We start from the raw sequence: 13,639 nt of genomic DNA on the forward strand, positions 1-13,639 counted from the left end.
ACGAAAGGTAGCTCATGATGCAATAATGCCGTCCGTTTCCGCTGTCATGGGAATATAGTGCCCTTGTTTTGTGCAACAGAATAGTGAAGACGTCGGCCACGGATATCAGTATTGTTTCCACACCATGACATGCCATGCACTCAGTAGTGTCCCCTCAGTTAAATGGAATATCACGTAGTTTGTGTTATTAGTTGCAAACTGGTGGATGGCGCTGCCAAAGCACGGTTAATATCAGTTTTTCCATTTGACGTGTCAAGAAATTTTGCCATTTAGAATACCCTAGCTCGTACACGTAAGGCTGGACAATAACGTCTGCCCGTGTTACCTAGTGTTCAATTGGCTTACTGGCGAAACTTAGAAAAGACATATATGGGCACTAACTAAGGTTAGTGGAATGATAAAGCTTTACTGGCATTTATCAGAACGTGAATGTCTTCTTAGAGGATCGATATTTTTAACAATTTGTACGCAAGTTCGCCGCAACCTGGTAACTAAGTTGTGAAGTAAATTATATATCATAGACCTGCAACTTGTGCTACAAGTCAAAAGGAAAGGAACTTTTGTTTCTCCCTAATAGACTATTGCTATTTAGTATCCATGATCAGGACTTCAGGATTCCTGCCTTTCTCAAGCATTATGTTCCCAAAATCGTAACTTGCGCAACTTGATACCACCACAATAGTAGAAGTACCGAACAGGTTAGATGTCCTTGGTTACATTTCGGAGTCTTTTTCCTGTTGCCATTTACTGTACCCAACTCATCTGCAATGGCTATTCGGCGGCGAAACGCCATACAATCTGTGCGCCGCCTCCCCCGCCATTTTTGCACATGACTTTACAATGGTTGACAGAATCTAGGAATTTGTCGGAGCAAATCGCGTGGTGTAACCCAGAGCGGCTGGGATGAGCATTTCCAACACCATCTGGAAGATACACCGGGGGAATAGGTATTGCCCAGGTTGCTTACACAATGGCCTTGTCCTTGGGAATAGTCAATACGTAGTTTCGTTTACACTATTATGTTAAGCACTCGACTCCACGAGTCTTGCACCGAACGAGGATAGTATCTCGATATGTATTCTGTGTTAGCTATAATTAATTTAGGTGTAGCTTCATTGCATAAATATAACGTGTATTCCATCGTCTGGCCAGGGTCATTTATAGAAGTATGTACAAGTTGGAAATGAAAATACACCTCTGAAGCATCCTCATCACAAACTACCCACCGTCGACGTATGGTGTCTATAGGTCAATGTCCCTCTAATAGTTGTGTCCTCATTCAGCCACGGACGGCATAACCCCACGGGCTCCGATTCCTTCGATGAGTTTTACGAGTACAAACACTCGTATGCTTCATGACCGAATCCATCTGACGAACTTGCTCCACCTCTACGTGACCATTTCCTGCTGTGCATGCCTGAAATGGCATAGACAATCGAGTGTTGCCATTGCCACACTGATCAAGTCAACCGAACAGCAGCAAAGATACACTGGCGTTCTTAATTCGTTCCGGCTTAAATATTTACATGCTTCTGACCTGCCGAAAGTGAAACACGACTTTGGAAACCGACCAAGATTTGCGTCATGAAACGACTACCTTGCGGATGGTCGCCGGTGTAACCACATACGGCTTCAGCAATATCATAACATATGGCATACGAATCCAACAGTGCTCCAATCTACTCCATAGCGTTCTTGAACCTTCAAGACATATGTGCGAGTGCTCCGTTGCCATGGAAGAGTTTAGTGTTGTCTCTGTAGCATGATCCAAAATGAAAGCCATCGTGTCTATGGCATCATCAAGGTCAAATATCGACCGTGTAACAAGGTGGCTAGAAAATCCTGGAGCCAGACCACGGATCTAGAGCGCGCGATTGGTTTGATGTCATGCTTCCGGGTGGTGACTTTACATAAAGCGCGTATGAACGGCATAAATCCATAGACGCATGCAACCTTTTGGAGGTTGCTTAACAGCTTCTTGTCTGTCTTCTTCAGCGAACCACGGTGGAACATCAGGTTGAAAGAGTCAAGAAAATTGTGTGCGATAGCGAACTGGATAGGTGAACGATTTATTATATTTTCTCCCTTGTTTTTAGCACATGCCTGCCTTTGCATCTAGAGGTAGACTTAGAACTAAGTTACCGGCAGGATGATTGATTGACTCACGTAGACCCAGTCTGCAAAGAGCTGTGTTGGTTGTATCGGGATCTACACCTAATCATTGTAGTTTGCTTGTACTTATGTTATAATCTCTGCTGCAGAAGCAGCTCAGCGGGCCACCAGTCATCTCATCTCCTGTACGAGAAGCACCTCCGGTCAACAGAAGCTACATCATGCCGCGCATTAAATACATGTTTTCAACCGTAAATATTTCGTGTGTGAAATGAACAGAAAGAAGCTCAACGCATCCAAGCTTCTCTCCCGGATCTTTCGTATCTTTGGGTTTGTGGTTGTAAATGTATTCCCTAAGTGCATTTTCGCGAACTTCTAAGAGGCTACCCTGATCGTGAACCATCGGAGCGTTGTTGATGAGAAGTTCTAGGATTGCCCGAATGGTTTTGCACCACGTGCTGTTGCAAGTGCAGTCAGGTGTTTGTCGTCGCAGGCACCAAGTCTAGCCCTCGGGACGATAATCAGATATCTTGGTAGCCTCAAAGAGGCGTGATTCGACAGCCATGACGGTAGAAATATGCTGACAAGTCATGCCAACCCATCATCGACTTCACATCACTTGTGGCGCCTCTGCTCTTCAAGACCGTCGATGTAGCGTGTTTGTACTTGCACACGTTCTTATATCTAGCATGATCTATAGCCAAAGGCACAACAGTGGCATTGTTCATTTTGGAGCCACTCACCAGACAACCAAACTCGACCAGGTAAGTGGCATCATCCCGTTCCATGGTTTACTACGTCAACAATAAAAAACAAGGATACCTGTACACATTTGTTCAAGAGATAATGACAACTCTCCTAGTTCGAGAGATGGTAAGCGTACGCCAAAGGGATGGCGTTATCGTCATCTAGGCGGTTGATCGCTGTGTCATGGCTTTTTCCAACGAGAAATTAGAGTAAGCTGGAATTGACACACACCATACACATATACAGCTTAGATCAGATTCGTCGCTATCCGTTTTGTCTTAGAATTCCCCAACGTAGAGGTGTCGTCATGTCATAAAGATTTGAGTTGGTACTGGCCCAGAGCGGCCTGATCACCGCACTCCATGACAAAAAGCACAAACTCAGCCGGGATGGTGAACCAAAATATCTTAATATCTTTAAATCGAATTCGCACAGAATTGTATTCATATCTGGAAGAAAAGAAGATTTCGGTGTTCATGGTCGAATTAGTTGAGGCCCAACGTTTGTTTGAGAAAGGCATTACATATGGATTGACAACTATTAAGCTAAAGACATCTAGAGGTGTTGCCAACCTAAAGCGCTCATGAGACCAACTGCAGGTATATCATAGTATCAACAATAGTATTGGTTGAATAGCTAGTAACCGAACAAAAAGGTGTGTATCCTCACTCCCCCCCTAAGCCTTCTAATACCAGGTATCAGGTATATTAGTAATAGTGGTACGTCAGAGCTAACCGCTACCACAGGCCATATTACATGTATTTATCCCACCTCATTTCAAACCTGTTTCATAACCGCGTGTCACCGGACTTTCCCCCGGATGACTCTCCACAAAACTCTTGCGCAAAACAATTGCGGCCCGTGTAACGGGACTCCCTCTGATGCCAATTCACCTTATTCTATTCATCTGGAGCAGGTTACCGCTGATGTCATAACATCCTTATATAGTATGGAAGCATTCCCTAACTCAGTTGACTCCGGCCATGACTGAATATCAACGTGATATGCCGCTTCTCTTTTGACCATGGAAACGCCGACGGGATGCATGAGTGCTTGCTATCGTGTACTTGCAGGCGCTGGTGTGTATTCGTAACAATAATGATAATCCGAAGATCAGAAGAATCTGGACATGGCAGTGCTCAATTCGACAAAGTCAACCGGTTTCGTGACATAATCACTGAAGCCAGCCTTAACACATTTGTCCTGAACGTCTGACATTACGTTAGCCGACAAGGCTATAATTGGCAATTTCTTGTAGTTATTCCTCTTCTCCCATTGTCGAATATCTCGACACGCTTGATATCCGTCCTTACGAGGCATATGGAGATCGCACTAATAATGTTAGCCAACGATGAAAACGTGGGCGCGGTGCTATAATATGACATACCAGGATGAGCGAATAATGACCAGGTGGTTGCGATAACACCTTCTCAGTACATTCGACGCCGTCATTGGCGATCTCTGCAGTGATACCAACCTTTTTAAGATACCTAATCAACACCTTTTGGTTGACCGGGTTGTCCTCAACAAGGAGTACCCTATAGCCCTTGTTGCCAATACGTTTTTCGATCTCAATGTAGCTCTGCTTTTGAGATTCCACCATGAGTGCGGCCGTTGAACGGTTGCGATCTATACTCAAGTCGCGCAACTTTGCTGGATCAAACACAGCAGCAAACCGTGAAGGCTTTACCGGTTTGTAGATGAAAGTAATTAGATTCTGCGCAAATAGCTTCTGGTGGTCGCTGTCAGCAGCGAGCTTCAGCACAGCCTGGCGTTGGTGAGAGTCGGAAAGGACGAGAACCGAGATTTTTCCATTCGACGAAGACATGACCTGGTCGATCATGTTCATGACCTCTTCAGCTGAGGTTAGATTGAGAACAAAATGGGTAAATGTCACCGACTCTTCACCGCCTATTAGCTTCTGCGCTTCCTTGACAGAGGCCACAGCTGTGATTTGATGAGGCACGTCCTTCGGCAAAGTAATTTCAATGTGCTTGGTTGTGGCCTCCCGACTGAATTTCTGAGGGCAAATGATGAGAATTGAGTACATAGAAGGTCGGAACTGGTCAGCCGTTACAGCGAATTTCAGGAGATCTGGAGTTGGCGTATCGCTTGGTGTCACCCCTCCTAAAGGCATCTCAAGCCTCATCTGCGATAGCTCCTGACCGCTTGCTTTGGCAGCTTCGCTGAAGGGGGTAAGGCCAACGTTGACCGACGAAACCGACGACGAAGATGTATTTTGCGTCTGCGTTGAGCGGACAGATGGATCAGAGCTCGCAGAAGAGTTCATTGTGGGGGAGGCAACGCTGGCATCCGATGCAGGACTGCTAATAGATGGGATTTCCGGAGCTTTTCGCGGAGAGAATGGGCGTACCGTTGATCCTGATCTCGAGCTTTCTTCGGATGTGGTTTGCCTAAGAAGAGGCACGCTGACTGGTGATGTGGGGACACCAGGATAATCTGTTGCCGTGGGTAGTCCGAATTTCGCTGTGAACGTGAATGTTGAGCCTTTGCCAGGAACTGCACTTCCGTCCATTTTCCCACCGTGAAGTTCAACCAGTTGTCGTGATATCACTAGTCCGAGACCACTTCCACCATGTTGACGAGTGCTGCTTCCGTCAATCTGACTAAAGGGCTTGAAAATAAGATCAGATTCTTCCTTCGTGAAACCGCGACCAGTATCGGTAATGGAGAATTCCAGCATGATAGTGTGGTCATCGTGCTCCTGCCGTTCTATGACCTGACATCGACTGAACACCTCGCCTTGACTGGTGAATTTGATTGCGTTGCCTATCACATTGAGTAGAACTTGACGAATTCGGACTTTGTCGCCTTTGACCCACGAAGGCACATCCTGCTCAACTACGTAGTTGAGCTCAAGCCGTTTGGCTATCGCCATTGTAGAGACAAGTTCGTTGACATCTTCAATTAGTGAGCGGGTATGGAACCATTCGAAGTTCAGCTTCATCATTCCAGCGTCGACCTTCGACAAATCCAGAATGTCGTTGATAATCATCAGTAAGCTGTTGGCACTTGTCTGTATCGTATTCGTATAATCTCTCTGTTCTTCATTTAGAACCGAGTCTTGCAGAAAACTGACCATACCCGAGATGCCTATCAATGGCGTTCGAATCTCGTGCGACATGTTGCTGAGAAAGCGTGCCTTTGCCTCCATGGCTTCTTTGAGTTTCGCTTCAAGAAGCTTGTGATCGTTGATATCGGTGGCCGATCCAAAGTAAGAGCTCTCGCCGGTCCCGAAATTGATATTATTGATCTCTACGCATCGGATCAAATGCCAGCGATACTCCCCTGTCTTTGACCTCAGCCGAAGCTCAGTCGTGTAGGAGAGGCGTCCGGTGCTATCTGTCGCTACTTTGATAACCCCTTTCTTTGCTAGTTCCTCAAGTTCCGAAGAGGGCATAGAGGAGCTTGAGCCACTGCTCGAATATTTGCGAGACGAAATTTCGCCTAAACTGCCGAGCCGAGTCGGTGTTGCCGTAGCGGAAGCCATCCTGCCTGGAGTGAAAGGCTCCGGAGATTTCGCTGCCTGCTTCTCTGATGGTATCCTACATTTGGCCAGATCTTCCGGGTGAACGAAATCTATGAAACCTAAGCCGAGAGAATCTTCAAAGCTTTGTCCAGTATACGAGAGCCACTGTTCATTGGCAAATGTGATCCCATCTTCCTCGGTAGCGGCAAAAATGATTTGAGGGATCAGATTGGCCAGCAGGCGATGCTTAGCTTCAGAGGCTTCGATCTCCTCCTGACGAGCTGCCACCAACTCCGCGATTTTTTGATCGTGGATGTCCATATAGGAGCCGATGAACTGAACAATGATTCCCCTTTTATCCTTCGATGCAATAGCACGAGCTTGATGCCATCGATAGACACCGTCGAAACGCCGAAGGCGGACCGTGTAAGCAAATTGTTCGCCTGTACGGAGGGAATGAGTCCACTTTTGGATGTAGCCATCTCTATCCTCGGGATGAACAGAGCCCCAAGGATCCACGATGAGATCAGCAACAGTTTGACCTCTGTACGAGAGATACCTGCTATTTACCCATACTATTTCACCCGTGCCAGGTAGGGCCACGAACACATGGGCTGGTAAAGAGTCTAGCATCAGCCCCTTGAGTCGATCTGACGGAGGTAGCATGCTGACCTTGTCTTCTCGCGTGGGTGGCTGGTTCACGTAAGTGCCCGATGGCAACGACTGGAAGGTTGTAGCGAAATCAGCACCATATGAGTGTAATTTTGTATGTTTCTGACCGACTTGCCCCGGACTCGATTCAAAATCATTTGATCCGGCTTCTCTCGATACAGCTCGCCTGTTTGAGGAATTAGGAAGTGCTCTCTCATCTGGGGTATATGTGGCGCTTGCGGAATCATCTGCCGTTGTCCAAGCTGGGGTACCTGGCTGGAGACTTTGTCCGTGGTGATGTAGTGATTTTTCAAGAGAAAAGGACGACGATTCTTTGTAACTTCGTCCTGGGCGATAACCAGGAGTGCGTGGTGGAGCATCATAACCTGAATTGCCTGACTGAGCGGCGGCGGAGAAATACCCGTCAGCAACTACCATACCAGGACTTGTGCTCGTTGTTCGCCTTTCCACAACCAAGCCGAACGAGCTTGGATCCCAGCTGATTGAGCCGCCGGGGGAATTAGCAGCGCTCCGTGCTGCTGGGCCGGACGTATCGCTGGGGCTTGTTATGCTTCCAGTCATGGAGTTTTGTGACGGGTGTTCTGTTGGCGCGAATTTGAGTTTGGCATACAAGACAGGGTCCGCGAGAGGGCGTCCATCGGGCCCAAGGGCACCAAACCCAACTGTGGCAGGTCTCTTCCTTTGAAATCCGGAAACTTCAGTTTCCATATTCGTGTAGTGACGACACATTGAAAATGACGTGGCAAGATGTGGTGCGAGATGATCCAAGGAGTATCGCAAATTCGAAGGATATGGTATAAGAGGACTCGAGATGGACAATATGGCTATAGGGCTCTGGCGATTGTCGCTAAAGGAGTCAGATGATGAAGGGCGCTCACGATAGCCCGACTCTGCTGTCGCATCCTGACGACCGCGGAATGCTGACTTTTGTGCCAAGACTGCCGAATTGAGTTTGAAACTACCAGCTGGCTTCGAGAGCAATATGTGTTTCAGTGGGATATGAAGCACAGTCCACGAATTATCAACCCCAATGGCTTCGGGAGGCTGCATGTTGGTATAATCATGCGGACTAGGACCCGGGTTGAATGAGTCTTCGTCCACCATTGCATCTGTGAAGAAGGGATTCTCTGCAGGGTCCGCTCGAACAGCAGGTGAAGGTGCGGGAGATTGAGACCATGGAGACGGCGGTGCTTGTTCATACTCCTCGAATCTTGGAGTCGGAGGGCGCGGTTCTTCATCGTCCAACACTGATAGTAAGTTGGCGCGCTTGGAGACTCGCTCGCTGCCAACTGGTTTTGTACCCCGGCTTGCGGGCTGTGCCCCTGTTGCATTCCCTAGGATCGAAGATAACTTGGCGCTCGATTCAGCTCGGAAGGGTCTCTTCGGCCTCTTTTTGGATTTTTCGTTCACGGCAGCATCAAGATAAGGGTATGTGCGTGTCAAGGCAATAACTTTACCGCGCTCAATTACACCCTTTATACCATTATGATCAATAAGGGGATCGGCCTCGAGATCCAGTCCTTGCAATACCGGAAGCACTCGGCCCTTGGCTTCGGGTCGTGAAACTAGAGGTGCCTCCCAACTTGGAATGCTCTGTTCTTCCTCAACAGCATCATGCTCTTCGAGCGCTTGCTTGTTGAGCGCCGGTCGAGGCGAACTGGGCACGCGTTTCTCGGTAGTTGGGAAGTAACTTTTACTGCGTGGCATGGCGGCGGGCCTTCGTGGCATTGTGCTCGGAGTTTCTGCTGCTTGGGCTGCCCTGGTATCCTTCTTGTTCTCATAGGATGTAAAGGAGTGTCGGTTCTGCATTCCAGGTCGCAGTGGACCCTCACCTCTGGTGGAGCCGTCCAACGGGGTTGCCATCTCCGACACATCGTCCACAGTGCTCGGCATCATACTGCTTCTTCCCATGTAGCTCATGCTAAATTCATCTTCCTCCATGGGGTTGTAAGTAGCCTTCTGGCCCCAGGGTACATTCTCCAGATCTGTAGCATCAGCGGGCACCGAAAGTGTCACCCGCTCGGCTTTGTAGCATTGCTTCATTATTTGGACCACTGTACTCCACCAAGCATCGAGTCCAGGTTCAGCTCCAAGCATCAAAGCTAACTCGTAAAGATTGGGTGTGGGGAAATCGCGGTCCATTATCAAAGGCTCAGCACCGGTGGGCTGAAAAGTCATGGTCGAGGCCGGTGTTGAAGGATCCGAACGAAGCTGATCGTGCAATACAGGGTTTTCGAACTGACCGCCGGTGGCGCCAAGGAAGCCGCTGTGAAAGGCTCTCTGCAACGCAGATGGCCCATGAGCAGGCGTACTGATCATTCGGGGAAACGGGTATGATGGTGTCCTGGCTGCTAATCCTGGGGTGAAGGCTGGAGTGCTGTCTCCGCGCACGGTCTTATTCGATTCTGTCGATGCTGTGAGTATGTCAGAGCTAGACGCGGAGCCAGGCGGTGGCGAAAGAGATAAGTCCTCATGAATAGGAGATGTGCGCTTCTTCTCGGTAGCTGACAGTGGACTCCGGGTAGCAGATTGAGGATTTCGGACGGCCATTTCGCGGCGTGCGATATCTCGTGCCAACCGTTCTCTATACTGATTAATCACGGACTGCGGGTCGATTATCTCGGGTGAACCTTGGGCAATGCTCACGCCTTTGGGCTTCTTCTTTTCGCCGGAAGCTGCGCTCAGTTCAGACTGCAGGACTTCTTGGATCCGAGGAGCCTTCTTTACGGGTGGGCTCTCTGGGCTGGACACTTTGTCGGGACCGCCGCCGCGAAGTGACAATGATGCGGTGTCGTCTTCGGCGCCATAGTCATGGCTTGATGCTGACTGTGGCCCTGGAAGATCTGGCATGCCTACGACCAAATCATCGCCACTAGTTTCTTTGCGTTGTTCCGTACAATGACTCAAAGGGCGAGCAGGTTTCGCATCGAGGTCGTCTTGGGAGTCGTGCGATGCAGTGAAGGAAGTCCTTGAAAGTCGAGATGGTTTGCGGGCTTGCTGTGGCATTCCTATGAATGCATTCCCGAGCAGAGAAACCGGGAGGTTGTCGACAGCGCGGATGACAGTGTATTAGTGTGTGATGGGACGGTATGGTATGCACAAATGCAAGTCTTTGCTGTTACTACGCGTGCGATCTCGTCAGTGTTGGGTCGAGCAGAGCAGAGCAATGCAATGCAACGTACGAACGGCCTCGATGGTGACGATTACGGTGGCCTACCGGTGTCGCACGTTTTGTTTGTCGTGTGCGTATGCGTGTGTGTGTGTGTGTGTGTGTGTGTGTGTGTGTGTGTGTGTGTGTATGTGTGTGCGCGTGGCAGGGTATATCGAACAGTATGTTATTGTTCCCAGTAGTGTTCTTGTTCGTCTTCTTGTTCCTGTCCTGGTCCTGATCCTGGGTCTAAGGTCGGGCTGAATGGAGTTAAGGTGGAAAAGCTGATGTTGCGGGCGGATATTTCGAAATTCTGGGGCGAATGGAAGGCACTGCGGCTTGTGTCAATTATGACGTAACGAACGAAGTCTTTCGACAGCCTCCAAATATTTTTAGACACACCTGCCTAGGGCCGGGTAGTATTACCGTCAGGTACAGATTCTACAGGCGAGAGGGAATAGGAGTGACCGCTCATTCATGACGGCTTCAACTTGGTCAAGAACAAGCAACAGCAACAGCAACAGCAGCGTCAGAAACAAACAAAGGATTATCTGTCATGCATGAGCGGACGGAGACAGGTAGGCGAGATTGCCTTAGCGTTACCTACAGTAGGAGGAGCGACAGCAGCGAACGGTTCAAAAACAGTAGCCGCGACGATGGATCCTTGCCCACTAACGTTACCATATCTCCATATCCCATATCCAAGTTCAAGTCCAAGTTCAAGTTCGAGTTCCGGTCATGCTGCCCTGGCCCACCCGCTACTTTATCATCTACAGTACCTACTACGTACATACAAGCAGGCATCGTAGACATTCTGCATTCAATCACTGGTTCTGACCCTCGTGGTCTTTTCGAGCTACCTGCTGTTGATTCTCGTTCGTGCTTGTGCTCGTGCTTGACTATTGGATTTCTCCCACCAGTCCACACGCCCTCCTAAGTTAGTTAGGTTAGTGACTTGCTAGCCTTTACAAGCAGTGAAGCGGATCTTTTGCAACCCTGACAATAAGATCCGCTTTTCAATGCCCTCGTGGACCCTTTGCCCTAGACATCAACCGGGCAAAGCGGCAAATCCAAACAAGCTGCCATGTTTGATGCTGTTGTGGCGCCGCGGTCAGATAGTTCTCATTAGGCGAGGCGGCAGGAAGGATACGCCTGTGCCTCTACTCACAATTTTACTCAACGTCTTCACGATGGGCAATCGGACAATTCCATTGCAGCACCGACCGCACTTTGACATGGCATTTCGATACCACACGACAATCCAGTCGACCTTCTACCATGAAAACAATCAACAACAACGACGACGTTCATGGCTTTTGGGTTCTTATCTCCTCGGAAAGGGACCTGCGACAAGTCCCATTCAGCGTTCGACATCATCGGCACCAACAGCCCTGTTTGTTTGGCCACGGATTGACTTTTCAAGTGATGAGATAGGGGATCAGAGTGTCAAACCAGCATCATTGTTGCCCCCCCGATTGTTCGATCGCGATGCCACTGGCAGCCACTGTGTTCACCACGATATAGGTGGTACAACGGCAAATGTCCATTGGGAACCTGATAAATGCCATACGAGCTACTCAAAACTGAAGCGGCCAGACTCATTGTCAACCACAGGTAAGGGAGACTAAGCACTCAACACACCAATAGCTTGGCGTGCATCGTTCCAGATCTTTGAGATCCCCCATCTTTCACAATGCTTGAATTCGAGTAAAACACCGGTTCTTTTCGGCTTTGTCCGCGCATTGGTGCTGTTCAGCAGAACGATCAAGGATGCGCAATCGTTGCCCCGCAGAGTGCTAATATGTGCCTTTGTTCGCGGAGTCTACATCCCAAATTGCGAGTCTAGATGCCAAATTGCCCTCCAGTCCTAAAGTAGAAAGGGGGCTACACAATGCAACCACAAGCTTGTAAAATGAACGGCGGCATCTAGTCTTCAGCCACGTTTGGCAACTTGTCGATTCTGGAGTTTGGCAACACCGCTCCTCGTCGTTAGGCCTACTCTTCGTTAATATATATTCAGGCTAGCCTAGGATAGTTTCAGCTTGAGACCATTTGACTTGTTTTTGCTTCTTCATATCATTGTACTTAGTCAGCGCTATAGAAATAATGCTGTAATGCACTTCACCATGAAGGAATTTCTTTAGAGGAAGTTCTCGTGCGCGAGACTACGGAGACCTTCGAACCAGACACCACTGCTTTGTCCCAACATTTGTGATCCTGAGATGGGTCTATAGAGATACCACAAAGGTACGCACCCGCGGCACCGGCCGCAGATGCTCTGCAGATCGAGATCAAGCACTTCCATTTATGACCATGATCAGAGGTCCTGGGAGCGGTGACACGCCAGGTACGCTTATTTCTGAAGGTTTTCCGCGCGCGGAGCAAATTCAGCGGTTCGCACTCCACCCTGGTCTCTACCATATGCAGTATTGCGCATGCTATGTAGTCCACAACATTTCTGGCCCTATTACCCCGACCAAGTTAGCGACCATAGGCTTCCAACATAACACGGCAGGATGGATAGCATACGAAAGCAAACCAAGTGCTTACTGACTGTCCCGCAGATGAACGTGAATACTGGTATGGAAAGCAGCATGGGTACCTGCAGGTCCCTGATTTTGCTCTCATGGCGCGCGGGTTTATGCGGTACTTCTCCGGAGTCACCTGTATGGCATGCTTTCAACAGCCCAGTTACGGATTAATCCAGACAAATACAGAAGCAGGTCTTCAAAGTTGCAATACTACCAAATCCCATCTTAATCCCATGGCCAGGCGATGTCACAACAGCAAGAGTGGCTTATATCATCGTCCCTATCAGACTTTATTCTATGGGCGACATACGATTCGAGAAATGGTTGGACCATATCTCGTTAGACTTGATTGTCACGAACCTCAAATCATTCATTCTATCGTGCTGCGGCTAGTCACAGATGGCGAGCTGAAAAGCAGATAGTAGCTCGGAATGTGACACCAATACACGCTACCACGCTTGACACATCTGAATCGGCGCCTCTCTTTAGGCTTACAGCCACCACATGATTCGCATACGTCGTCATGTCTTTGGTAAGCCAAATCGTGTGGTACAGCCAAAGCCACGGATATTGAGGCTGGCGAAGATCCGTTTGTGCCTGATGTAGTACAGCTTCCCCTGATCATTTAAAGTTCTACTAACCCGCAACCGGTATCTGTCATGCGTTGGCAGAATCCCAGTACTCCGTGCAGTTGTCGCCATTAGTAACCAGCCACTATACCGCTCCAATCTGAAAACTTCTCTTTATCAAAACCCGAAGAACATGATAGTGCCACTTTATTAATATCGGATCATACGATGTCGCGGCTACCGACAGCACGAAACCACTATTCAAACCCAGTACGTCATGAAACCCTTGCACTCCATCCCAACCTGCAGGCATCAAACGAAGTCCCAGAAAATCCGAAAATCCACACAGAGCTCTTTCAATGGGTTGCTA

General features: G+C 48.7%; 2 protein-coding genes across 2 annotated transcripts; one reads left to right on the plus strand and one right to left on the minus strand.

Moving 5' to 3' along the window:
* The first annotated feature begins 468 nt into the window (after nucleotides 1-468).
* BKA67DRAFT_551677 (uncharacterized protein) lies at nucleotides 469-1,152 on the plus strand. The gene has a single exon (XM_046101762.1). The coding sequence runs from the start codon at nucleotides 704-706 to the stop codon at nucleotides 905-907; it is 204 nt and encodes a 67-aa protein (XP_045960578.1). The 5' UTR covers nucleotides 469-703; the 3' UTR covers nucleotides 908-1,152.
* A 2,820-nt stretch (nucleotides 1,153-3,972) lies between these two features.
* On the minus strand, nucleotides 3,973-9,682 carry BKA67DRAFT_496656 (uncharacterized protein; the record flags this gene model as incomplete). Its single annotated transcript, XM_046097041.1, has 2 exons — nucleotides 3,973-4,191; nucleotides 4,247-9,682. Coding segments are annotated over 2 exons (5,655 nt in total), but the record flags the coding sequence as incomplete, so codon positions are not given.
* Nucleotides 9,683-13,639: the final 3,957 nt, after the last annotated feature.

This window comes from Truncatella angustata, assembly GCF_020726525.1.
Source record: "Truncatella angustata strain MPI-SDFR-AT-0073 chromosome Unknown BKA67scaffold_2, whole genome shotgun sequence".
In the NCBI taxonomy this organism is placed as follows: domain Eukaryota; kingdom Fungi; phylum Ascomycota; class Sordariomycetes; order Amphisphaeriales; family Sporocadaceae; genus Truncatella; species Truncatella angustata.